This window comes from Lagopus muta, chromosome 1 (assembly GCF_023343835.1).
Source record: "Lagopus muta isolate bLagMut1 chromosome 1, bLagMut1 primary, whole genome shotgun sequence".
Classification (NCBI taxonomy): Eukaryota; Metazoa; Chordata; class Aves; order Galliformes; family Phasianidae; genus Lagopus; species Lagopus muta.
The window spans coordinates 10129512-10155570 of NC_064433.1; the positions used below are offsets into that span (position 1 = coordinate 10129512).

The following is a 26059-nucleotide window of genomic DNA, read 5'->3' on the forward strand; positions in this document are numbered from 1 at the left end:
GGAAATCTATCCCACTGAATATAACTCTGTAGAGTTATTAAATGGCTCAGAAACATTTCAAGAGAAAACAAAAATATATTCCATAGAAAATTCCAGGAGTTTCAAACCACTATAGATATTATACAGAATTGATTTGCTGACTGATTTAGTAATAATTGGTAATCAGTAATATTCTCCTTCATTGCTTTGTATGGATTATATGGTACTGTGTTTCTGCAGGGCTTCTGTGTTTCACTGTACACTGCAGCAGTTAGACATTCTTTCCCAATTTTTGTTTTTACTCCGGGAGTTAAACCAATCAGTGTGTGCAACAAATACTTAGTATGCTCAGTAATATTTGTGCATTCTTTTATCTGCTGGACTTCTTTATGTGTAAATCACCTACTTGCATGTAAAAATCTTCATATGTCTAGACTAAGGAATTTACAGATCTCTGGATTTCATCCCACACAGTGTGTACTTTTCTAGCTGTTAGCATGTCTTATGTAATTTCCCAGAGATAAATTATCAAATGAATTAAGTTGAATATGGAAATGGGAAATGTTACATGCAACATTTTACTCTGTGATATTTCAAAGAGAATGCATAAAGAATTGCAGGTTTACCTCTGTATTTTAGTACTGATTGCTGCTAGTGAAATTTATGCCCTATTTTAATTAATTTCCTTCTTTTCTTCTTTTACAGAATAATGATATAATCTATTACAATGCAAAAGATGATCAGAATGATGTAAGTAATTTTTTTTTCCTTTATTGCCTATAATCTCAGAAAATTAAGGGAATGAAAAGATTAATTGAATGCTAAATAAACATTTAAATATTTTGCAGAAGTAGGAAAACCAGAAACTTAAAAATTTATTTACAGGTTTTCTTAAGAGCCAGATAGTATTTTTTTTTCTTATTCGCAAGACCTGGTTTATTCATGCACTGTTTTGAGTTGCTGATCAGGGAATGTGTAGGAAGAAAAAAATCCTGACAGCAGTATCATTCACTTTTTGATATGTAATATAAATATGATTATAGGATTTGAGAATCAAAATGAGAGGTGTAAATAATTTACTCAGAAGGAGTACTATTTTGTTTTGTATTCTAAGAATTCTTCCACATGAGATGGAAGCAGATAGAAAATGTTATTGAGTAACAGTTTTCATGCATTTTGTGATCACTCATATGTGTATAATAAGGTTGTGAGAAATTGAAAATCTGGTCTCAAATTTTAGAGAAAATGTATGGGATTTCAATGCCCAGTTTCTTATCTGGCTTTAAATATTAAAAATCTTAATGTCTTGGGAGAAGGCAAGTTATATTCACCTTTACTTGAGATAATACAACCTCTTGTCTTCAGTACAGATTTAATTTATAAAGCCATGGAAAAGATTTTGTAAGTGTATTAACCAGAAGTGCCAGCATGCATCATTTGCACTTTTTAATCAAGTATTCTTTAGAGATTGATGGCATCACTATTGCAGTTGATGCTTCTGTTGTAAGGCAATTCAAGAAGTTGCATATATCATGCCAAGCAAAACTATCTGATATGCTTATATAGAATTATGAGTACTGGATTTCAAATACCATAAACAAATTAATTGTCTTAAGTTCTGAAGTGTGTATGCCTTAAAACTAAGATATTCACTAGTATGTCAGGTACAGATGAATAACAAAACTAGGTTTCACTTAGTTTTTGAAGGTAAACATACCACGTAGTACAGCAATGGTAAATTAGGTAATGGTAAATTAGGGTCTGAAATAAAAAGGCCTGCTGCATCTGTTATGATCAAATGGTATTAGGAAGGGTCTTGAGGTGAATTCAGACTGGTTAGGCAAACCAGAAAAGGAAATTTTGCTCCAGAGTTTACTTATGTCTTTGACTTTATTTCAGATAATTTTTTCCTTTTGGTGCAAAACAATTTTATTCCACCAGAACTCTTAGTTCAATAATAATTACTGTTAAGTTAAAAATAGCTCCTTGTTAGCCAGGGCCAACCTGTTAATGAACAAGTAACACTTGTTTATTGTAGCATTTATGCCTTTTTGGCAATCTGATCAGATCGTTTTCTGGCTGAATTGAAGACAATTTCCCCATGAGTTCTAATTGAATATCTTAGCCACTGCTCCTACTTGTTGGTGTCTCATTCCAAATTATAGGAGGGAGAGGAGGTTTTCTGATATCTGTATACCAGGCATGAGATTAAGAAACAGCGGTTCAAATATTGGTCCAACCAGTTTATTATAAATCCTAATCAGGGAGACAGGGAAGGGAAGGACGGCGACTGTTATGAATTAGGGTGATGGGGAAGGGAGAGAGGGCAGTAGAAAAGATAGGAAATAAGAATTGCGTAAAGTGGGGATAGTCATCACCAGGATCCAGCAGCGGTCCTGTTGCACGTTGTTCTGACAGTCTGAGGCAAAAGCGCAGGGGGAGAGCAGCAGCAGCACGGCCAGCCTTGGGCAGCAAGGAGGTAGCAGGAAGAAGCCGCAGGGTAAGTCTGGGAAAAAGCAGCAGGACTCAGGTAGCAGGCCCAGGAGAGTCCGTCAGCATGCAGGCATTCTAATGGCAAACACTTTTGTTCTTTTTCAGTGTGCAAGTAAAGTGCAGAGCAAGTCTAGGAGGGAGAGATGCATGTTGTGAGGTTTCTCATGTCAGAAACCCCTCTTCATAAATAATCTGTTTCCAGAAAACCCAATCTCATGGTTATAGGTCCCATTTTTATCCTTCTTCTGCCAGTGTGGCATTCCTGGGCGCTTGGGTAAGAGTCATGTGCAGCAACCCCATGAGATGGCCATCTCCCTCGAGATTGCTGCTGGCCTTGTCCATCTGTGTCCCTAGGACAAAGGATTTCTTAACCTTTGGCCAGGACTTGCATGGACTTGTTCATCTGTGTCCCCAGCAAGCTTTGAGGCAATGGTGTAAAAGAATAATCTCTTACAGTTGGTTCAGCCTTTCTGCTATGGCCTGTATTTGTTCATACTAGTAAAACATACTGTAAATTCTTTTTCTTGTTGTTTAATAAAGCTGAACATTTCATAATGATGCTAAAAATTATTAAACTTAAGCTCTAATAAAAGCAGTAATCCTTGATAAGCTCTGATGACAATAAGAAAATAAAATGTCCCACTCATACAGCTGAAAATTGACAGATGGTTGGGCATTTATGGGCAAGGAAGATGTTCATAAAGATTAATTTCATTTTAGGAAGACAACCTTGTAGGCAACAAAGAAACTGGTGTACATCACATAAAATAATGTCTTTGCTCTAGATTGCCCTTTTAGAGTAGCACACTTCTCAGCCAAATGAGGGAAGAAAGGAGAAGATAGGTCTCATATAGCTAATGGTACCTTCATAGTGGGGTCTCTAACAGTTTAGTTTTGGGCTGAACTTTTGATCGGGTGAATAAGTAGCAGTGTGTTGGGGCTCTGGAGGCACTTGTTAGCCTTACTAGTCATCCTACATGTGCATTACCTTATGTGTAGACTGTCTTAGAACAAATAAGGTGTTTTAGTTATGGAAACCTTGGCAATGAGTGTATATGAAACAGATGAGACAACTTAGCACCTTTTTCATAGGCAGAGATTTTAAATGAGTCTTTCCAAAACACTGACTAGTAAAACTGCATCTGCCGTCCATTTTTTGTCTCATAAGAAATTTGTACTTTCTGTTCTTTTATGCCATAGACCTTTATTTAATCATACTACCTGACAGCTTTTTCTAAAAGTAGAAGTAAGAATAATTAGTATCAGTAATTTATTCATTGAAATTAGGTATCTAAGATTAACCTAGTCACTGTGTATAGCTATTTGTTTTATTCTGTGCTAAGTGTTTGACACAGGTCAGCTGAATGACTTTCAGGTATATTTCTCTCTTTAGATCTTTTAAATCATAACTTTTAGATGTTTAAAAATTAGAAGAAATTAATCTCACAGATCCTGGTTTCCTGTCTTAACTCCACTAATCCTTTTAAATTGTAGCTTTACAAGAGGAAAAATCCTCTTTTCTAAGTCAGTGTATTATTTTCTAGTGTATATTAATATTCTTCACTGTATTTTATTTTCCTTCTTCCTGTTCTTGTACCACATTCAGAAAATCCTTCTCTTTCACTTTCTATCTGTAGTCTAGATGAGTCTTTTAGAATCTAATGTCAGTGTTCACTTGGACTTTAAGGAAAAATAAGTGTATTCTTTAGCCTTAGTCTCCCAAATAAAATAATTAATTTGTAACCTCTTAGTCCATCAGTCAGTAATATAACTTTCGGACACTTATATTACAGCAGTAATTAGATTCTACTTGCTCATTTCCCCCACAGTGCTGTAATATGTGAGCACTTCATGATAATTAATGGTTTTATCTTCACAACAAGGTAGGAGGTATTACATTCTCATTTTTCGTATCACATAGGAAGATAATGGCAAAATTTGTAATTTAATACAGGTCTCTCAGGGTTTCATTCACTGTCCTGTTCCCTAGAACTCTTTCCATTTCATATACTGTCTATGTAATATACTTTCATTTGCAGGTGTCAACTACTTTTCTCGAATCACTCTGTACACATGATGCAGGGTGTTTATTGGACCCACATTAGTATTCCCTTTCCCAAAGGTTTTAATATTGCTTTGCCTGTTTTTTTATTCATTTTCTCTTCTTGTCATTTGTTCTCCACCCTTTTTGCAGTTATCTTTGCTTCACTATGCACTTCTTTTCTCATTTTTGTAATGGTCTTCATTTCATGTCTAGTGATTTTGTGTTTTCTTAATAGAACCTTGCCAAATCAATTTTTTCTGTTCTCATTGGTTCAGGTAATCCACCTATTCACTATGTATTAAATTGTTCAGTTACTTAATTTCATTCTTCCTTGATTCTTCCCCTATCATTTCTCTGATCTTCTCTTTGTGTCTTGTTCCTTTACTACCTTAGTGCATTTTCTTCTTGTATTTTTATGTATTCCTTCCTGTAAGAGATATAACAGCCTAAGGAAAAGCAGATTGTGTTTTTTTCATAATTTAACTGAAATGTATAAGCAATACAAATAAACAAATAATTCTTTAACATTAAAGCAGCCATGCTTCACTGGAAGTTTACAGCACAAAGGTCTTACTCATTAGACTTTAATTGGGAGCTGGCATTTTTGTCTCCTGGCAAGAGTTGTGTCCCCACTTAACACCATTGATTTACAAGTGATTTTTTTTATACAATCTGATGTTAGTATTGCAGTCATGATTAACAGCAGTACTCCATGTGGTGTTATTGTTCATGTATTAATGAATGGCAGTAGCACTTTTTGGTTTTATGTTAAGTAATTAACATAAAAGCTCTGGAATTACAGTTGCTTTTGGGAGTAAGGATCTGCAGAAAATGTGAATTGACCCTGTGATTAGGCCAATCTGTGGATTCTGGATCAATCCTGAGTATACCTATGGCTGTTTAAAATATGAAAATCTTTTTTTATTATTATTACTTTATGGAACATTCAGGGAGAAATCTTGTAAGAACATTTCTGAATTTGCCACATGGTTTAGAATGCATTTATAAATTAGTGATTCCTTGCTGTTTTGGAACAATATCATAGAATCATAGAATATCTTGGATTGAAAGGGACTCATAAGTTGAACTCATCAAGTACAATTCCTAGCTCCTCAAAGAACCACCCAAAAATCAGACCATATGTCTGAGTGTGTTGTGCAGACACTTTCTGAACTCCAACCAGCCCAGTGCCAGCTTGGTGGAGAACCTTTTCCTGACACCCAACCTGAAATACTCCAACGCAGTTCTATGTCATTCCCTCAGGTCCTGTTGCTGTCACCAGAGAGAGATCAGTACTTATCCTTCCACTCCCCCTTTTGAGGAAGCTGTAGGCTATCTGAAATACTAGCTCCTCTTGAAAATAAAATTGCAGCATAAATGCTGATCTTTGTAAGGTGATAATAATGGTATAATGGTAACTCTTCCTGCTTGTTGCTCATTCTGCGTGCATTGGTGTAGATGCACTTCAGTTTAGTCATCTGCTTCACTCCCAGCTTAAGCATCATTCCCCTAGGCTCATCTCTTGTGAGCCTGTGGTTTGTCTCCTTCCCCCTTCACAGTTAATTTAAAGCTCTTTCAATAAGCCCCGCTTAGCTCCTGCACTAGGATTTGTTGCCCCCTTTGAGTTAGGTGGGTTCCACGGACAGACAACAGGCCAGGGGCCGAGTAAACTACTCCATGATCATATAACCCAAAATTTCTGGCTTGACACTAGCCAATTATTCTTTGCTTGTGCTTTCTGATCCTACTCAGTGTCCCTTACTGCCCCTAAAGGTATAGAGCAGAAGATCACTTGAGCTCCTGCTCCTTGAACTAAATGCCCTAAGCCCCTGAAATCTTTTTTCATAGTTCATAGGCTTGTCTGAGCAATTTCATCAATGCCCACCTGAACTACGAGTAATGGAAAATAATCAGATGACCTAACCAGCTTAGGGAGTTTCCTGGTTATGTCCTTGATAACCACTGCCTCAGGAAGGCAGCACACTTCCCGATGGCCCTGTTCCTCTGAGAAGGGAGTCACCCACCACTACCACCCTTCTTTCTTTCCTGTCAGAGGCAGTCTCAAGGCGCGGGGGTGACCGCCTCGCTGTAGGCTCCCTCCTAGGTAGATCTTCCATCACCTCTCCACTCACCTCCCATTCAATTTCCAGCAACTGGAACCTGTTGCTTAGAGGGAGCTGTGGAAGTGGTCAAAGCAGGCAGGGGGGGGCCCCCGTGACACCTAGTAGGGACTCTCTTCCAACCCTCCTCATCAGTCAGGTCTGTCCAACTGACAGGACAGGGGGTCCACTACCTTTCTGGGGGTATTTTCCTGGAACCCTTCCATCTAGTAAGCCAGCGAGTCACTCCACCAGTCAATCTCCCACTCACACTCCCTGATAGTGTTAAGTCTCTGCACCTCATCCTTGAGCTCCACCACCAGGCTGAGCAGCTTGTCCATGTGCTCACACCTCACACAGGTGGAGTCCTTGCCACTCTCCCTGGGCAGCAGCAGGCTCAGGTACTCCCTGTAGCCAGAGACCTGAACAGCAACATTTCTGGGCAGGCCTTCTGTCTGGGTTGCCATGGTCTTCTTAGAATAAGCCTGCTGTCTGGTGGAGACCATGTTTCATCCTGTGGTCTCAGAGACTGCCAAGGAAAGCTGGTCTCCTGAGCAAGGAGGGACAAAGCTTTACAGTTCTCACCAATTGTCCCACCTCCCACATGCACAGATGTGGCACCCTATGGGAAGTGTGGGCTGTGCTCTCACCAAACCTCCCCTTTCTCAGTGAGTAAAAACAATGGTTATTCACCTGGCGTGTTCATCTTGAAGCTGTTTTATTTTTATTTTATTTTAATTTTTATTTTAGGAATGTGGGGTTTTTTTTACTAAATGTCATTGTGAGACCTCAGGTCTTTCTATTTCAAGCTATTCCAAGAAAGCTTGAGTTCAACTCATAGGAAAAGGCTCCACAGGGAGCAAATGTTCTTGCTTTTTTTTTTTTTTTTTTTTTTTTTGGGGGGGGGGGAGGGGGGGGGAAGTATTCTGTTTTAAAAACAACTGTGTCAGGTTTATATTCTTTTATTCCAATTTGCACAACTCTACTCTTCTCCCAAATGAATATATTTTCAAGGCTGCAAATAAAAATGCATGATAATGAAATGACTGCTCCAAAGCTACCTCCTACCTGTGAAACAGAGTTATGAAATAAAAAGGACAAGAGTGATAACTGTAGTTGTCAATGTCCTAAAGAGATGAGTATGTTCCTAATGTGGAGAGTCCTACCTCGAAGGCAAATTTGCACAAAAGAGCAGATCTTGAATTCTCCTTATGGAGGCTAAATTTATGTCACATCAAATATCAAAATTCAGCCCTAAAGTGAGTGATTCATCAATTTAATGGAAAATTGCTTCCTTGAGGACATTTCCTACTAATATCAGATGCATGAGTTATAACAATTGTAGTGAATGTGGAGTGATCATTGTTGGTAAATAAAAGCAGCTTCAACATCTGACATCTGAGTTTTTAGAGAATTAGAAATAGCTATTTCTAGTGAGTTCTTTATTGGCCAATTCCACGTAACAGTGCTGTGTGAGTGTTTTGACATGCCATTTTGAAATGGGCTGAATAGAAAGGGTCATGTCACTTTGATTGGGCTGAATCTGGGGTTTAGCTTCAGAAAAACCCATTTGGCAGGTGCTGCCTGTGCGTAGGCTTCTTCAGTTATTTTTTGTCTTGTTTTAGAGTTTTAAAGCTTGATTGTAAAAAGGTGTCTTATAGATAATCTTGCAGATCATCTTTGTCATGTGTATTGCAGGTGATTTTACATGAATTCCACAAATTACAGTTGTCCAGACTTTAAAACTTTTGAACTTGCTTTCAGCTGACCTATTAAAATTTTATTTTCCTTTACTTTTCTCACGATTTCTTGCAATATTTTAAAGCTGACATGTTTCTTCTTCCTTTTTTTTTTTTTTTTATTTTTTTATTTTTTCATTTTTGTTTTTCCATTTACTTTTTTGATGTGCTTCTCCTATTGGATAGAATACCTTTCTAAAATTCCTCTCTGCCTCTGTTCATGTCATCTTTTGATGTATTACATTTTTAAGTTTTTACCACACTAACACCGTTTCAAAACAGTGCTATGGCAGTTAACTCAAATTATTAAACTGTCTGTAGCCTGCAAGGAAACTTAATTGTTCATATGTAACTCAGAGGCGAGTGTGTGGCTTTGTGTTTTATTTAATGTTTATTATCTGCCTAAATACAGCTGTCATTTAATTAGTAAAAACCTGTTCTTATTTTATATAATCATGTATTAGTGAGTGATGTTTTTATAGTGTTTTTGGCTTCATTAGCGTTATCTTGCAGAATCACAGAAGAACATGAGATGAGGAGGACTTCTGGGGGTCATGTAGTCCAATCTCTTTCCCAGAGCAGGGCTTTACAGTTGTTAATGTTGTTATTGACACAAAGGACTGCCAAATTAAGAAGAAAGAGCAACCAATTAGTATGCTGCAAGATTTACAAAGTCTGGACTTTAACCAGTACTACAGAGATAAGAATGTGCTATGAAACAGGATCAGTCAGTGACCTAGCAAAGCATGGCAAAGACAACTGCATCAGATGAAAAAATCCAATTAATTAAATGTTCACATTCAGTGGTATTACAACTAATTCCTGATGAAGCATTAAGATGATTTAACATATCTTATTCTTGAGGGATATTATCTTTAATCAGATGTGGAAATAGTAAAAGATCGGCAGTGTAATTTATTTCAATAAAAGTAGAGTACCCTGTAATTTGGGTGTTGTATGAAAAATCTAAATTATCCAGAGTGCATTTTGGTCTTGGAATTGCAGATGGTGGCTAAATATCCTGCAGGGCCTTTATAAGCAACTTATACATGTTTCCTTTTACTTTTATTATTACTGTAAGTACTCTAGTAGGATCTAAATACAGGGATTTGAAGGAGGCCAGGAATTGTAAAAGATTTTTTTTTTAAGTAATTCACTAGATCTTTTCTCATTGGCTCATAATATTTAAATCGGTTAAGATATGCTTTAATTATAACATGACAACATATTCATCATGGTGTCTAATGACATAATCTTATTCAGTCAAGGAACTGTAAAAGTCATTGCTGAAGTAGACACTTGCTTCCAATACCTTAGGGGCTGGCAGGAAAAACACTCATAGTGACCATCCTGGTCTTAAACTCCTCTTTTTTCCCAAGCTGTCACCCTGTATAGAAAAGAACCAGGTGATCTTGAGAGGTTGGTGTGAGAGCATACATAGAGACCTCTGAACCCAAGATGAAGGTGTGCTATTCAAGAGGGATATGGAGATGTGCTTCTTTAACACTGACATCAAAAGGAAGGCTAAAGAAACTTCTAAGTAGGTGGTGACTAATGATTTAGCAAGGAAGATAGGGATTTTCCATGCATTCTTTGCATCATTCTGCTGGGTACCTGAGCCTGGTAGCAGAGTTGTGAGTAAGAAGACATTCCCATAATAGAAGAATAAAACTTTAGGAAGCACTTACAGAAGTCAGATGTGCACAAGTCCATGGAACTAATGAATGATGCTGGTGTTATTGTAAGGCAGCTCTCCTCCATCCTTAAAACCCATTGAGAACTGGAAGAGGTTCCTGATGATTTATTTTTATGTGCTTAGCTATTTAAAATGTGTATTTCATTTTGCCTGCCTTTGTAGCTAAGGAAAATATTGGAGAAGGAATATGTGGATTTTTACATGTTGATGTCACTACCATAGTCTCTATTTAGCTTTGAGGTGAAGGTCAGCTGTAATCTGTAACAAAGAGAAAAAAACAAAACTTTCAATTATGTTTTGATTATCAAATAAGAAATCAATGTTTCAACACATAATTCCAACTCACTAAAATATTATGTCAGTTTTAGAAGAGAAAATGTGATTGCATAGGTCTCTTTAAGATTATATCTGTGTAGGGAACCTGCTTTGGCAGGGGGGTTGGACTCAATGATCTCTGGAGTTCCCTTCCAACCCCTACAATTCTGTAATTCTGTAATTGCTAAAATATTTATGTGACTTGAGATTTTCAGTCCTTCATCCCAATACCTGTTCTATCTTCAGGTTTCTGTTCCTGATCTGTTCAGCTAATGAACCAGTGCTTTCCAACTGAAAGAAAATAAAATAGTATAAAGTCCAGTCATCTTCCTATTGCTATGATGATGATAAAAAAATAACTCAGTGCTGTGAAAAGACATCAGGATACTTTTAATTGCAGTGAAATGGGAGTTAAGCTGTGTCTGAGTTTTACAAGCTGTTTTGTTTCATTCTCATTTAATGGTAATTTGCTTTTCAATGGTACTTCTTGGCATAAAGCTTCCAGTTACTATGTGAACATAACTTAGTTTAAGTTCACAAAGCCTTTGAAAGAGCAGTTGCATTATTTCAAGTATGTTTTGGTTTATGAGACTATAGTATAAATATCCCTCTAAATGGCAAGTAACCTCTAGTTATTTTAGATCGTGCCATAAATAATTTAGGCAAGATCACAAAAACACCCACAGAAGAATCCACTTTACTCAGATCTTACCAGTGACATCAATTTCCCTCTATTCTGATAGTGCAGACACATGAAAAAATATTAATTGGAAAAAAAAATAGCCATAAACTGGCACAAATGTGAACTGAAGAAGAAATGGATTTTATCTTCCTCACGAGGGACAGAGAAATGAGTCTGGAGATTCATTGCAGGGAACGCATTAAGATATTTTGCTGACTGTCAGTGGTAGGTAACAATGTAATTCAATAAGTGAAGACCAGGTTTAAATAGACAGAAAATTAATCTTCAGCCACCATCTCATGCGGGATTTTTCTGTGCCAGTATTGATTGTGTTTCAGTTCCTGACTTGAGAGACAAATTGGTTGGAGTTGAATTTTAATTACATTCATACACTAGATTATATTCCTTGAAAATAGGTGTTTCACTGTTTTCCTGAAAGCAAAGTTTAGGAGGTTATTAAGAATTTAACAACCACTGCAGCAATCCAGTCAAACTTTTGATAGAAATACCAAACTTAAATAATTAATAACACTGAGGTTTTCTTTTTTCATCTTTCCTTTTCTTCTCTCTCTCTCTCTTTCTTTTTTTTTTTTTCCTCCCCTAATAGAGATGTAGCTTACTTGTAATTCATGTAGTTGCCAACTGAAAACTAAGTAGATTTCTGTAAAAGAATCCACTACAAACCATTGGATATGTGAGGTCTTGCATTAGGGCTGCTGGTCAAGAAGTGGTGTATTGAGGGCAGTACCAGTTTGTCTGTAATGCTTCTGATGCTAGCCTTTTGTGTCCAGCTTTGTGATCCCCAGTTCAAAAAAGGCAGGGATCTCCTAGAAAGGGTTCAGTGGAGGACCACAAAGATGACAAAGGGCCTGGAGCATCGCCTGTATGAGGAAAGGCTGAGCAAGCTTGGTCTGTTCAGCCTGGGGAAAGGAAGACTGACGGAGATCTGATTAATGTTTTTAAATATTTGACTGGAAGTATGTGGCAAATGGATAAGGCCAGGCTCTTCTTGGTGGTGCGTAGCAAAAGGACAAGGAGCAATGACCTAAAACTTTAATATAAGTTTTATATAATCATGAGGAAGAACTTCTTTACAGGAAGGGTAACAGAGCACTGGAGCAGGTTGCCCAGAGAGGTTGTGGAGTCTCCTTCTATGGAGATCTTCAGTATCAGTCTGCACATCTACCTGTGAGACCTATTGTAGGGTTCCTGCCTTTGCAGTGGGTTTGGACTTGATGATCTCTAGAGATCCCTTCCAATCCCTTCAATTCCGTGATTCTGTGTACCATTACAAGTGTGGAAAATAGACTTGTGTTTGAATATTTAAGATGTTCTGGTGGATTACGTAAAATCTGTTTCATTGATGTTCAGTCAAATGTTGGTAGTAGACTCAAAGTTTCTTCCATAGAACATGAGTTATGGGAGAGACTGAAGGCTCAGTTTTATTCTGTTACTCAGAATGGCACTGAGCACTAATAAAAGTTAATGTTCAAAGGCTTTAGGAATTCTAAAAATGCATACTTGAGTGTCAAAATCTTTATGCAGAACCCTGTAGTACAGATCTGATGGTTTACCCACTTTCTGTCTTACTGTACCACGCTCTCAAGTGTCTATTATTGAAAATTTGTTGGAAAAAAATCTTGTGACATCCACTCATTGTGATATTTTCACAATGGCTTCAGTGTTTTGTTTTGTTTTGTTTTTCCTGAAATGTTCTGTGAAAGCAACAGGAGACTTTAGTTGTTGGTACTCATTTCAGAAAGTGTTTTCATTTTTTTAATCAAATGATTTGCAGACAGGAAAGGAATTCTTTTCGTACATAAGATCAATTGTTGAGACTGTATTTGCAGGATTAGACACGTTCATTACCTTGAGCAGCACGAAACAAAAAGATAACTTGTGAAAAGAATTTCTTCAATGTTACATAGTATCCCAATTCTCAGAAACAGTTAGATAGATGGACAGATAGAGAGGGGAAGAGAGATTGCAGGAATAAAAAGGAAAAAAAAAAAAGAGTCAAATTGGACTCAAATATTTTGTCTGAAGTCAAAATTCTGTGCCATTTCTAATTACAGAACACATAAACAATTAATGATACCAGCTCCAGTTTACTTGAAAGTAAGCTGTAGTGATGTTACCTCTGGTAAAGTTAAGCAAGTGGCATATTGTATTGGGACTTTTTAGATTGTATTGTACAAGCATTTCCCATTTTTCTAATTCATATTCCAAAGCTTAAACATGACTGTCTGAAAAGAATTGAAATGAAGAAGTATGATAGAAGTCCTTTGACAACCTCCAAATCTCCCAATGGAAAATAGATGTGTCTAGAGACACTTTAAGTGAAAAAGCAGAGGAAAATAAACAGTATCTGTCATCTGGCCTCAGATTTTCCAATGAGAGTAATTCTAAGTAATTAGCACATTATATCAGTTTATATTATTTAATGTTATTGTAGACTTAGACTTTACCTGGTAATAGTTTTGCACGAATTAAAAGTATCATCCTTCACCTTGAGCATTAAGAATTCTGTCTTTCCTTCTATCTCATGCATCCGAGTTGGATTAAGGGATAAACAGTAAACTTAACAACTTAGCATAAGATATAATAGCTATACTACATAAAAAAAAAAAAAAAAAAAAAAAAAAGGTAGAATTCATGCCTAACTTCATTTTTCTAAAAGTAAAATAGAGTTGCATTGTGAGATGTATCTCCCCTAATTCTAGACAGTCATGTTGCAGCCATCTACATCTACACTAGCTGGCCTACAGCTATTGGACTCGATGGAAGGGAGGAGTGGCTTCTTTCTTGATTCATCTCATGGGAAAACAGCTGTTTAAGTAAGATGAGATGAGATGAATTTTGCTCCAAAAGTGCCTATTTTTCTTCATGGACCGTGAAAGCAGCCTGGGGCAATGAGCTAATATGTAAACTGCCGTGTTATTGAAATCAGTAGATTTCACTTTTTGGACAAGCTGTACCCTTTATGTTTCCAAAAGAAACTACTTCTTCACAATCTACATGATAAAGCTGCTTATTTCAGGCATTTGAACTTGTGTATCTTTCCATGATCCTATGGTGAAACAGATAAGGAAACTTAGCTTTAATCAGGATGATTTGCAGTTGAATTAAAATTCAGCTGTCTGTATATTGAGGATAAGGGATAATAGACATATTGGAAGTATATAGAGAATAGCTTCAATGCATGGTGTGCCTGAATCATCAGACAGATGCTTCTTTTTCAGCAATGTTTTTCAACTATAATACATTTAAAAAAACTGATGACTCTGTAGAATTAAAAATATCCATATAATTGCTTATAATTGCTGGCCTAAGTAATCATTTAGTATCCTAGTTGATTCATTATTAATTAAAGTGGCAACCTGCTTATGCCATGGAGACTCCTGTTCCATCTGCAGCTGAGCCAAGCAAAGACATTAGCAACTCCCTTTTGATCTTCACTCCCTTCTTGGTTTTCATGCTTCATGCAGTTTTGTATCTAAAAACAAACAAACAAACCTCTGCTTTACAAATTTTTTTAAATCCTAACTAAAAGTCTGAGTGGATTGAAAAGAAACAAGAAGCAGTGGTGCAGGTAAGAGAAGCTAGAAAACTGAGGCAGGGAGGCAGGTGGTAGTAGTGAGCAGACAGGCAACTTCATCAAGACTTACTAGTTACATAAACCAATAAACAAAAACTGTGACAGTCAGAACTTATGAAAAAGCTTCATTTCCTTTCTCTGTCTTACACAAGCATCACTGTTTCTCAAAAACCTATTTATGAGTTGTGTATTACTGGTATCGTATTATAAGGTACAAGATTTACGATGTTATTTAAAAAATCAAGATAAGCAACATTTATATTTAAAATTAAGTACAAATTATTACAAGTAATACAAGGATAACATAGTTGCCATCATGCAATTGACTATGTAAAATGCTAGACTCTTCCTTTTGAAGCTTTTAGTTTCACTGAGTTCTGTTGATAACCTGTAATTCATATTGAATTATACACAAGTTTGTCTAGACCTGGAGCAAATAAGTGTTTTTATACAGTAATGCAAAATTTTAGCTATAAAATCTGCGAGTCTTTTATGTAAAAGGAGGAATCGTTTTGGCATACTTTGTAATATTTTGTACTCTACATTTCTTATTTTAAAAAGCCTGAAAAGAATGACACTGAATCTGGCAGCCAGAGAATCAGACCAGTATTTGAAGAAGATCCTGTTTTCCGACGGCAAACGTCTTACCAACATGCAGCAGTTCACATACCAACAGATATTTATGAAGGCTGTAAGTAGCACATGCACAAACTGATTTTACTGTAATAAACTTATAACTTCTGTCCCATTCTTCAAAGCAAATAAATTACAAATCAGTTTTTCATTTCTATTTTTAGTACAGATTTTGAGACTGTTTTTTGTTTTGTTTTGTTTTGTTTTGTTTTTTGTTTTTTTTTTTTATTAGTTTAATGATGCTTCAAATATTTGTGCTATTAGGTATATAATTCATCTTATGAATTAGTTGGATTAGCCATGTTAGCTATGATTAAAGACTATTGTGGAAGGATCTGAATTTCAAGATGGAACTGGAGATGAATCAAAACTCCTACATATTCTGATTTTCTTATCCATTCTTTCTGTGTGCTGTGTACACATGTAATATAAAGAATTCTTGACAGGTCTTTACACTGTTTTGGAGTCAAGGAGAGATAATTACTGAAATAATTTTCAATTATCCCAAGAACATACATGGTTCAAGAAAGTAACATCCTATGCATCCTACCTAAACTCTAACAACCGTCTGCTAAATCATATCCCTGAGCACACATCCAAATGGTTGTTAAACATATCCAGGGATGGTGACTCAGCCACCTCCCTGGGCAACCCATTCCAGCACTTAACAATCCGTTCTGTAAAGAAGTTTTTCCTGATGTCCAATCTAAACCTCCCCTGATGAAACTTGAGGCCATTTCCCCTCGTCCTGTCACTGTCAGCAGTGAGACACCACTCCCCAGCATAAGCACAGTTTCACCACGCTGGACCACGCTCTGAGTGCCCTGATACAGCTGTGGGCACTCCTATTCTTTGAGGTCTTTTCTAACCTGAGCAATTCTATGGTTCTGTGGTTCTATGTTAGTACTTATGTTGCATGCAGTGCATTTCCAGAATTGTAGTAACAAGACTAGCAAAGAATTTGAGTAAACTCTTTCTAAATAGTGTTTAAATAAACAAATAAACACATGCACATATTGCTGAGGATTTTTTAATTGTAGCAGTATTTCAACATTCGGTATTTAAATTATCTTTCAGGATGAAAATAATTTCTTTTTTTGTGTTCATTATAAAGACAAAAAACATTACCACTAAGATGACATTTTGGCATTCAAAAAGGATAATTTTAAAAAGAAGTGCAGAAAAAAAAATGAAATATGATCCATATTTTTCAATTCTTTGTTTAGGGTGCTAATTTTAAGTATGCAGCCTTTCTTCTTTTTTGAAATCTCATCAGGAAGAGAGACCTTGAAGTGACCCGAGCTCTTTAAAATTCATGGTGACCATTCAGAAAATGGAAATGGAAATGTCAGTATGATGAGGAAGAGAATCATCATAGCTGATACTCTTATATGGTGCGCTTGAATGACAGACATAGAGGATTACTCTGGGATTCTTGCCTTAATAACTAAAGTGCATCTTAATTGCAGGATTACAGGGAAGAGATAGGCCATTTCCTTTTATTTTTAGTTAATAAGTATTAATAGTTTGCATTTAAACTCTTATGAAAACTCGTCTGTAATCATGAGAATTTTTTCTAGGTCTGAAATTTAGCAAACATAACAGTTAAATATTTTGTTGTTGTGTTGAGTCTAACTTTTAGGTAGTAGTTTTAAGAACAGTTATGTGCATTAAAAACAATATAGGTAGTATTACTGTACAAATCCTGAACCAAAAAATGATAATGGACTATGACTTCCATAGGAAAGGTGCAACTTCAGTATGTAACAAAATGATATCCCAAGATATAAATGTCAATTTGTAGAGAGAGGTGGCAACATACATAGATCACGAAAAATGCATGATTCTTTGGGTCTGACTGTCATGTTAACTAGCAAAGATATGGTATACCTAAATGACTAGTGATTTTAGATTCAAGGAATAGGGAATTATTATTATTATTATTATTATTATTATTATTATTATTATTATTATGCCTAAGAAATTATCATCTGTAATTTTGTGTCAGCAAAGTAGTAACAGGGTAGTAACAGGGTAATTTCTACTTAAACAGCTACTGATGGTGTTTATAAAGATAAAAACCTGTGAACACCTAAAAAAGGTGTGGTTTTTACATCAATAAATACAACGTTTTCACCAGTTTTATTTTACAGTGTATCTGAAGCACAGTGAATGACTGGAATGTCGTCATACAACAAAAGACTTAGAAAACTAGTGTTTAATTTTATTTTCATATACAGTTATTTGTAAAAATCTGCAAGCAAATTTTATTACCCTAGATAGAGTTAACCTGTCTTGAACACTTTTGTGATTTTTCTTCCTGCTTACCTTTATGTAAACTGTCATTTCTTGGAAAAAGATTTCAGTGCCTATTGTAGTAGGTAACAGTTGTACATTTGAAAATTGTTTGTACATTTTAAAAGTAGTTTGTAATACATCTTCAGTTCCTTGGCTAATTCACAGTCTTCTAGTAAACATTTAGAAAACAGGTATTACAACAAATCTTTCAGAGGCACAATGCATGAGACATAGTTTAAAACTTTAAGGGGAAATTCTTTTTTACTGAACTGCATTTTGAAAAACAGATCATATATGTTTTGTGGGATGACAAAAGAAGCAGAGAATTGCTCTTTGGATCTCACAGAACAGTTTTCAACAGTCAGTAAGATATTTAAATTCCCCTCCCTCCCTTGAGATTGGCCTTCATGTCTGTTACATTCTTAAATCTGAATTTTCACTTGGATCTGTAGATCATGCTTTGCAAGTTATTTATTTTTGGGGGAATTTTAAGATCACTGACTCTTAGTAATATATGATCTACGAAATCACAGAACCATAGAATCATGGTGTTTAGAAGGGACTTCTGGAGATCATCTAGTCCAACCCCTCTGTTGAAGCAAGTTCTCTAGAGGTTGTGATCTTTGTTCGATACTCAGTTTTAATTTCATTGTTAGTTTGTTTCAATTATTAGGTATAATTTTTAAATATAAGTTACATTTGGATTTTCTGTCATGCACAGTTTATATGTGTGTATCTATTCTCCATTTAGCCCTTGGAAACTGGGATACTGGCTTAGATATTAACTCTCAAATAGTGTGCCACCTATTTAAACCTGACAAACCAGTACATGCTAAAAAATAATAGTTGTCTACTACGTGCAAGTATAGTGACTTTCTTATTTTGAAATACACTGATAAAGTTCTTGTGAAGTGGTCCATTTTATTATATCATTACAAAACATCCATTCACTACATTTGCTTTGTTAATTTATAGCTTATTTGATTGCAAAAACAAATACCATGAAATCTATTTTGCTTTCTCTCCTCTGCATCTGTTACCAAAACATCAATAGAAGCAGGAAAAAAATCAAAGGAATTTCTTTATTTGTCTGTACCTGATAATTTTAGACTCACTGCAAAAGAGGTCAGCCCCAGTAAAATGCACATAAATTGAACTTTTAATTCAGCATTTTTTCAAGAGTTCCATTTAGATCTTGAAAAAAAATCAGTCTGCTAGCGGAAACAGACCAGACCCTCAGGTCAGCTTTTTATTGCATGCACTAGAATCTGTCATGCATCTCATATTAGTAATAACAAAAGTTTCATTTTCAAATCCAAATCCCAATTGACACTGTACTCTGCTTATCCCTAAACTGAAAATGTGAACTGCAGGCCAGAATAAGAGGAAATCCAAAGCACAAAGCAAATAAGGTTAATCTGCCTAGTGGATACCACCATACACTGTCCTCTTTGAGATGCATAATATACCATCTGCTACAGTGGTCATTCTAAACAGAAGTCAGTGCTTTTGTTAGAGTTTTAGAAAGGGTGCTAGGCAAAGCATATAAGCAAGGGCTGTTTTTTTGTTGTGGTTACTCCTGCTTCACTTCTTCCAAGTAAGGAATAATAATGTTATTTCCACATGTCATTACTTGATTATCATTGAAGAGCTGATTAAAGTGTCAGACTGACAGTACTTATAAAAGTAGAGAATAATATGTCTCAAAATGATGACTTAGCTTGGAATATGTTTGGACAGCTACCACAATAAGAAAGACTTTCCTTTTGCAGAGTTTATGAGAGCAGTCATGGACTTGGAATTAAAGGATGGCTTATATAGCTCAGCAGTGTAAAAATACATGTAGTGTTTATTACTACCCTCCCTTTATTGAGATCACAGTCAAAATTTTGCTGCTCCTTAGAATTTTCTAGTGATTTTTATTACAATTTTTGATGGGAATTTTTATGGTCTTCAACAATTTGTGAAAATCTGGAGTATCTTACTCCTGTTTCTTCTATTTTATTTATTTATTTTTAATGCATTCAGTTCTTTTAGTCAGTGAGTCACTTGTGAAAAAATGCAGTGAATGAGTGAAGTGGACCTTTAAATAAATTTCCAGTGTTAGGCTGTTTTAAATACCAAACATTATGGCTTGGGGTAAATGTAAAGCAGATGTTAGTTACAGCAAAGTCCCTAAGTACTCAGCCTGCTTGGCTGTTTCAGTTTCCAACCCAGAGGGACATTACTGACATGTAAGACTAAGCAAAGAACTCTAGGATCAATATTGTCTTTATACTCTGACAATTATAATTTAAGTTACTATTTTCATGCAGAATTCCTGAATTAATATTCTTACACATACAGAAAAAACAAATAGCTTTTCTAACTTGATGAAAATCTTTATTTGTCTCCGAGCAGTACTCTACATCGTGATGCATTTATATCCTAAATGCTGTAGACTTAGAGATGAGATTATAGCTTTAGAAAATAATATGAAAGTGGGACTCCTGAAGTATTCTACCTCTGAAATTAAAGAAACCCATTTGAAATTAATTTAGGATTAGCTATTAAAAACAATTTACACCTCAATTCTAATTCTTATTTGGTGTATGTTATTGTGAGAGCTGACTAATAGATGGCTTCATGAAATTAACATTTGGAGAATGTTAAAAAATGTATTATTTTAACTTCTCAGAAATGTTAATTCCTACTTCAAAACATCAGGCAAAAGGCATAGTGCCTAAAACATTTGCTATAGCTTCTGACTTGTAGTTGGTTTTGTTATTCGGCTGAATTTGGAAAGAACAAATGGTCATTTTCACTTTTGTATCCTATATTTTATGTTGAAGAGTTTTCTCAGCTGACATTTTCTATTATTTCTGATGTAACAACCAGTGAATGAAGGAAATAAATTGGACACTGAGGCAGGAGAGGCAGATACACCATAGCACTGAAGTACCTCACAGCTTTGTAAGACATGCAGCAATCGATACATTTAAATACCACAGTGTCATATAGCCTGCAAAGGACATAGCAGGTTTCCTGGATGTGATAGATAGAGGAAACTTCCTAGAGGCCAATATGAACTTCGAAATATAATTGTTTTCAATATACAAGGAGAGATCAAAATTTTGATTTAACCTTCATCTTTTACGTTTAAGGTGAGTGTTGTAATTCACATTTGGAAGGATGAATAAATTGTCAAGGAAGAGTTTATTTTTCCTTCTCATTTATTCCATTAAGTCCAGAAATTGTTAGTTTTGTTTGCTTCTGTTTTTAAAAAGAAGCAAAACCAAGCATTTTGAATTTGGTTTCCAGTAAATCAATGTAGGCCTTAACCATGACCCTTTATTTTTGCTGTGGGTTATTTCCCAGTGAATCCTTCGGGAACCATCAACTACCAACATTTCTAAATTCTGTTGTTCCTGTTCTTTTAACCAGGAATTGATCTATTTGGGTCTCTGGTACTATAAAATTTTTGTAAATATTCAAAAGATATAATTTACTACTTGGTTAATGTTTTCAATATTGTGAGGAGATGTGAAAAGCTGTGATAGCTGTTTGCTATGGTCCTGTTTTCAAGAAAATAAAAGTTCCTACAATGAAGAGACTTTTCAGGCGATTTCTCTCCAAAGTCCTTTGATTTTTAAAACATATGATTTTAGGTAGAAGGTTGCAAAATATCTTACCCTTCCTATTTATTTTTTTTTAACTGCCTAACATTAAATTGTTTATTAAAAAAATGTGTGAAAAACATTTTTTTTCTGATAAATTTACCATTGATTATTGCCATCGTTCTGTTTGGCTGACTTTCACTCTGTATTTCTTGACCAACAAATGTGATATATATCCGAAAGTACCATGAACATAATAGCAAGTCCAGAAATTCCAGCGTCTGTTAGGTTGTTTGACTGAGTAATAAATGTTTAAGCTCTGCATACTGCCAAAATCTATTTTGGAAGCCAGATGATTACTGCTGCTCCTCAGATCTCTTTCCATTGCTTCTGCAATATTTTCTCTCTTATGTACAGCTTGGAATAGCAATTAGTGTTGAATCCCCTTGTACTAAGAGGGGAAATTTGGCACTGCAGTATGTTCTTCTGGTAAAAATAGCTAACAGATGCATTTGCATTTTAAAATAGAGACTGCAAAGCAGAACACTCTGAATATCAGTGGATCTTTATTGGAAACATTAAAAAAAAATAAAACAAAAAACCAACTTTAACAAAGATTTTGAAAGAGCAGTTGATTGTGCTGTGTGGAATTCCCTCTTGAAGAAACTAGTGCAGAGATTCATGATGTCATAAATCTGATTTAACTTTAAAAAATAGGTTGATGTCTGTGTGTTACCTGAGCTTTGTGTTTGTCCTCTTGAAAGGAAAAATGTCACCTCAGCCCTTTTGTCAGCTACATTACCTGACAGATGGCTGTGGGGATGTGAGAAGTGGCAGTTTTGTTCTCAAAGCTCCTACACAGTGAGGAATGGTAATCAAGAGGTTACTGTGGCTTTTTGTAACTGTAAATTCAAGTCCTTCAGGATTCAACAGAATCTTTGTATAATCTTTATTTTAAAATTGTGTCCAGAGAACCATAAGGGAGTGTGGAAATAAATATTTGCTATATTTGCAAGCTCGAAGTGAATGTATACTTTAAATGTGTTTCAGCCTCTGACAAGTAAGTAGATATGGTGTAGTGAGCTGATTACCAGAAAAGATGTGCTAAATTGCTTGAAGAAATTGAAGTCTAGAAAAAAAATGCAAATTTGTTCTAAGCGCTTTATGGAAAAAAAGAAAGGAAGGTGTTTGTCTAAAGGACCTTAAAACATTGTTTAACCAGAAGCATGAGAAGGCTAGGAGTATACTTAATTACAGAACCATTCTCTCTGCTCATTAAGGATTTTAGAAATTACTTGGTCTTATTTTTACTATCAGAAGAGTTTAATAGACTGATTATCAGCTGAATGCTGGAAGACTTTCTCTTAGGAAATATGTTCTTCAGCTTTGATATTAATAATTTATAAATTATTAAAATTTATAAAATCCATAATTTAATGTTTTTTTCCCCTCACATTTCAGAAGTATATCTACTTTAATTGCATCATCTGTGTTACCATCCTATCCAGCATTGTACTTATTAATAATGTTTTTAAAGGAGTATCACCTTTGCAAATAATACATTCAGTTCCAAGTTTGGGTTAGGAAGTTGGATAATACAAAGGGATTTACACAGAATTTTAATCTAGACATATAGATTTGAACATCTTTAGAGGAAATGGCTTTTTTGCATGTACATATGTCCAATATTTTGACTCTGTAGATCTTATAAGAAACTGCAGAATTCAGTTTAAGGATGTTACTGTTTCTTTATTTACCTTTACCCGACTTCATGCTTTCTGCCATGTAAATTCATTTCCACTCATAATTATTTGGAAGGAATGTGTATAATTTAATCATGAAGTGTTTCTTTGGCAAAGCATAAATAAGAATTTCTCCCACTATTGATAGATATTTTGTGAAGTTTTGATAGTGTAGTTTGAGCATTGGTGATTCTATTTATTTATTTAAAAGAATATTTAAATAATTAATACTACTCAGCTAGTAATTTTCAATTCCTGCTGTGTGCATATGTATTAATTGGAGAATAAATTACATATTCTTCTGTGCATCGTGAAGATATGTTGCATCAGTTTGAAATTTAGGGTATATAACTTCTCACATTTTGTATAGTATACAGATATTGTAGATGTTTTTCCATGACAGAGCTTGTTTTACACCAAACTAGATATTATTACTCTGTCTGACACTTGATCCTTTCAGATTATTGTTTCTATCAATAATATTAAAGTGGCTTTATTTATTTTCTGTCTTGTCTTCCCTGGAATGTCTTCATTCGTAGTCTATTTCCCTGATTTCCCACTTTTGTAGGAAACTCAGCCTTAGGAATTATTCAGATCTTCTACATTTGTGCAAAATTCCATTTTAAAATGATGTCTAGTGCTGAGTAAAATCCAATGCCTACTTCTAATACATATCCCTCATAAACAGAAGATCCTAAGCTGCAGCTCACAAAACTTATCTGTAAAACACCCATTTATCTTAATGATCTTCCCATAGCATTTTCCTCTACTTTATTTTGATGGATAAGATTAAAAATTACTTCCCATTTACTGCATGTAAACTCCTGCTGTCTGGTAGTTTAGTGATCTTCAGTTATACAGTCAGATTTAGATACTCTCCTTTCTGATCCACTTAAACCTAAAAACCAGATATTTTATAACTGATGTATGATGCAAACTTCAGTTGTTTGAATTTACTCTTACCTTCCATCCTATTCAAAAGCCTTAACACGTAATCTTCTAGATTTTTTTTCTTCATGCAAATCTGAAGTTTTTATTGTGTTTTTTCTTTCTGAAAGTTTTGGTTCCCCCCCCCCCCCCCATGGGTTCTGATTTTTTGGCTGTCTTTTCTTCTTCTCAAGTTTCTATTTCCTCCTTTCCTCCATTATTTTTTTTCTTTTTCTTGCATATGTCTTACAAATATTGTACTCATTTGATAGTGTTGATTCTGGATTTTTCAGCATTCTTCCTTCTCATGGAGTCAGTATGTCCCTCTGTTTATTCACACATTTTAAGGTTATTTATTTGTTTCTTTGTTTGTTTGTTTGTTTCTTGTTAAGCATCTTATTCAGAACTTACTCTTCTCCTCTTGTTAAGCAAACATCTCCGTATCTTCTGTTTCTGTCCTCTGACATTTTTTCTCTGGTAGGATTTCACTACTTTTTCTAAGTACTTCACTAGTCATTTTTCATATCCCCACTGGGTAATATTTCATATATAAAAGATTCTTCAGGATAATAGACATCTTACAGCCTTGGTGTCTTGTCATCTTTAATGTGTCCTATTTCTCTGGAGTCTTCTCTTACACTGCTCATTAATCAGTACTGTTCTCTCTCTTTTCCCCTTCTCTTTCCTCCAAAGAAAAAAGTAGGACAGCTCACAGAGTTTCCTAATTTTCCTCCTCCTGGCATCTCCTTTCCTTCTTCTTTGATATTCTTTCATAATTGGTTATTTTCCAAGACATAAATATTTTGAAAAGAAATATTGAACATTTATAATAAATATTCCTTTCTATCTTTTTTATACAAATATTCAAAAGTTTGTCTCCTCAGGATTATTTTCAATACAACAATGTTTTGGTAAAAATGTTGATAATTAACTAGTGTGCATGTTGTAGTTGAACAAGCTGTGTATGTGTTAAAGTACATTTGTGCTTGCAGTACCTTTTTTTAGATCATTTCACTGAGATGTTCACCCGCCCATTCTTCTGCCACCATCCTGTTTGCCAGGTCTCTTTCAAGTAAAAGCACTGTTTTCCCACCAGTACAAAGCTATTTAAGCTAAGCATCTTTTTCAAAATGAGACCTGATCTTTTCTCTCAGTCAACATTATAATATTAGTTAAAAGTAATAAATATACTTATTAATCTCATTGCAAATTAATTTTCAGCTTTCATACTGTTTATTTTAAAAATGTAGTTTTATACTGTTAAGGGCATGACTTTAAAATAATTACCTGTATCAGTATTCCTTCTTTCATTGTAATTTATTTATGTTTCAAGCCATTTGTTGCCCTGTTGGACACTGACTGTCCTTTCTCTCTATTTGTCACTACAAGCACTCTGGTCCATTCAGGGTCAGTTTCTTAATGACATAGAAAAAAATGAATAGTTGCTGACTATGGAAAGACAGTGAGAAATGGGGAAAAGAAATTGGACCTTAGCCTTTTCAATTGACAGCTGAAAATCAAAAGCACACTTGTATAGCTCATGTGTATAGCAAGTGACAAACCATTCAGAGCTGAAAGAAATAAGATCATGAAATCTTAAATTAGAAAATGTCGGAAAAAATGCTCACAAAAATAAAAAAGTCACATCAAATGTGGCAAATGAAACGAATAAGTAAAGGTTGTGAATAGAAAACGTCATGTACACTGATACTTCCCAACAGAAATGTGTTTCCAGAGGTGTATACTAGAGTTTTCTGAATTCTGAAAGTCCAAAGAGAGTGCTGTGTCAGTTGGTGTCTTGTGTTATGCACTCAGCAGGATGAAAAAAGATCTTTGTAGCAGTGCCATACCAGTAATGTTTGAAATTATTCATTTTCCTCTGATTTTTTAATGGAAGATCAGTACTGATATTTTATGTTAGAAGTGACCAAATAGAATTATACAAACCTTGCTCACATTCTAAACAAGTCCAGATAGTAGAAAATGAGGAATGCAAGAAGAAAGTAGCTAATAAGCTGGGAGAATTAATTTAGAATTCCCTAGTCATTTTTCTTCTGAGAACGAGAGGAAGTTTGTGTTTTGGGTTGTTATTTTGCTTCATTAGAAATGCATATTCAGAAATGAGTGTCTTGCTATGTATCTGATTAAAATTTTTGCACAGTCAGCCCAGCCAGAACAAATATGTATTTTGTGCATTGATTTGGTGTCATGAAATTGA

General features: G+C 35.1%; 1 protein-coding gene across 7 annotated transcripts in view; it reads left to right on the top strand.

The window, feature by feature from the left end:
- The window catches only part of CACNA2D1 (calcium voltage-gated channel auxiliary subunit alpha2delta 1), a 356904-nt gene that overhangs the window by 203040 nt on the left and 127805 nt on the right, over positions 1–26059 (top strand). For all 7 annotated transcript variants that reach the window (XR_007374551.1, XM_048933427.1, XM_048933422.1 and 4 more), the window contains exons 5-6: positions 685–729; positions 15207–15336. Coding sequence is in view for 6 of the 7 variants with exons in the window: in XM_048933427.1 (XP_048789384.1) it covers positions 685–729; positions 15207–15336 (175 nt within the window). In the remaining variant the exon portion in view is untranslated. The remainder of the gene's footprint in view (positions 1–684; positions 730–15206; positions 15337–26059) is intronic.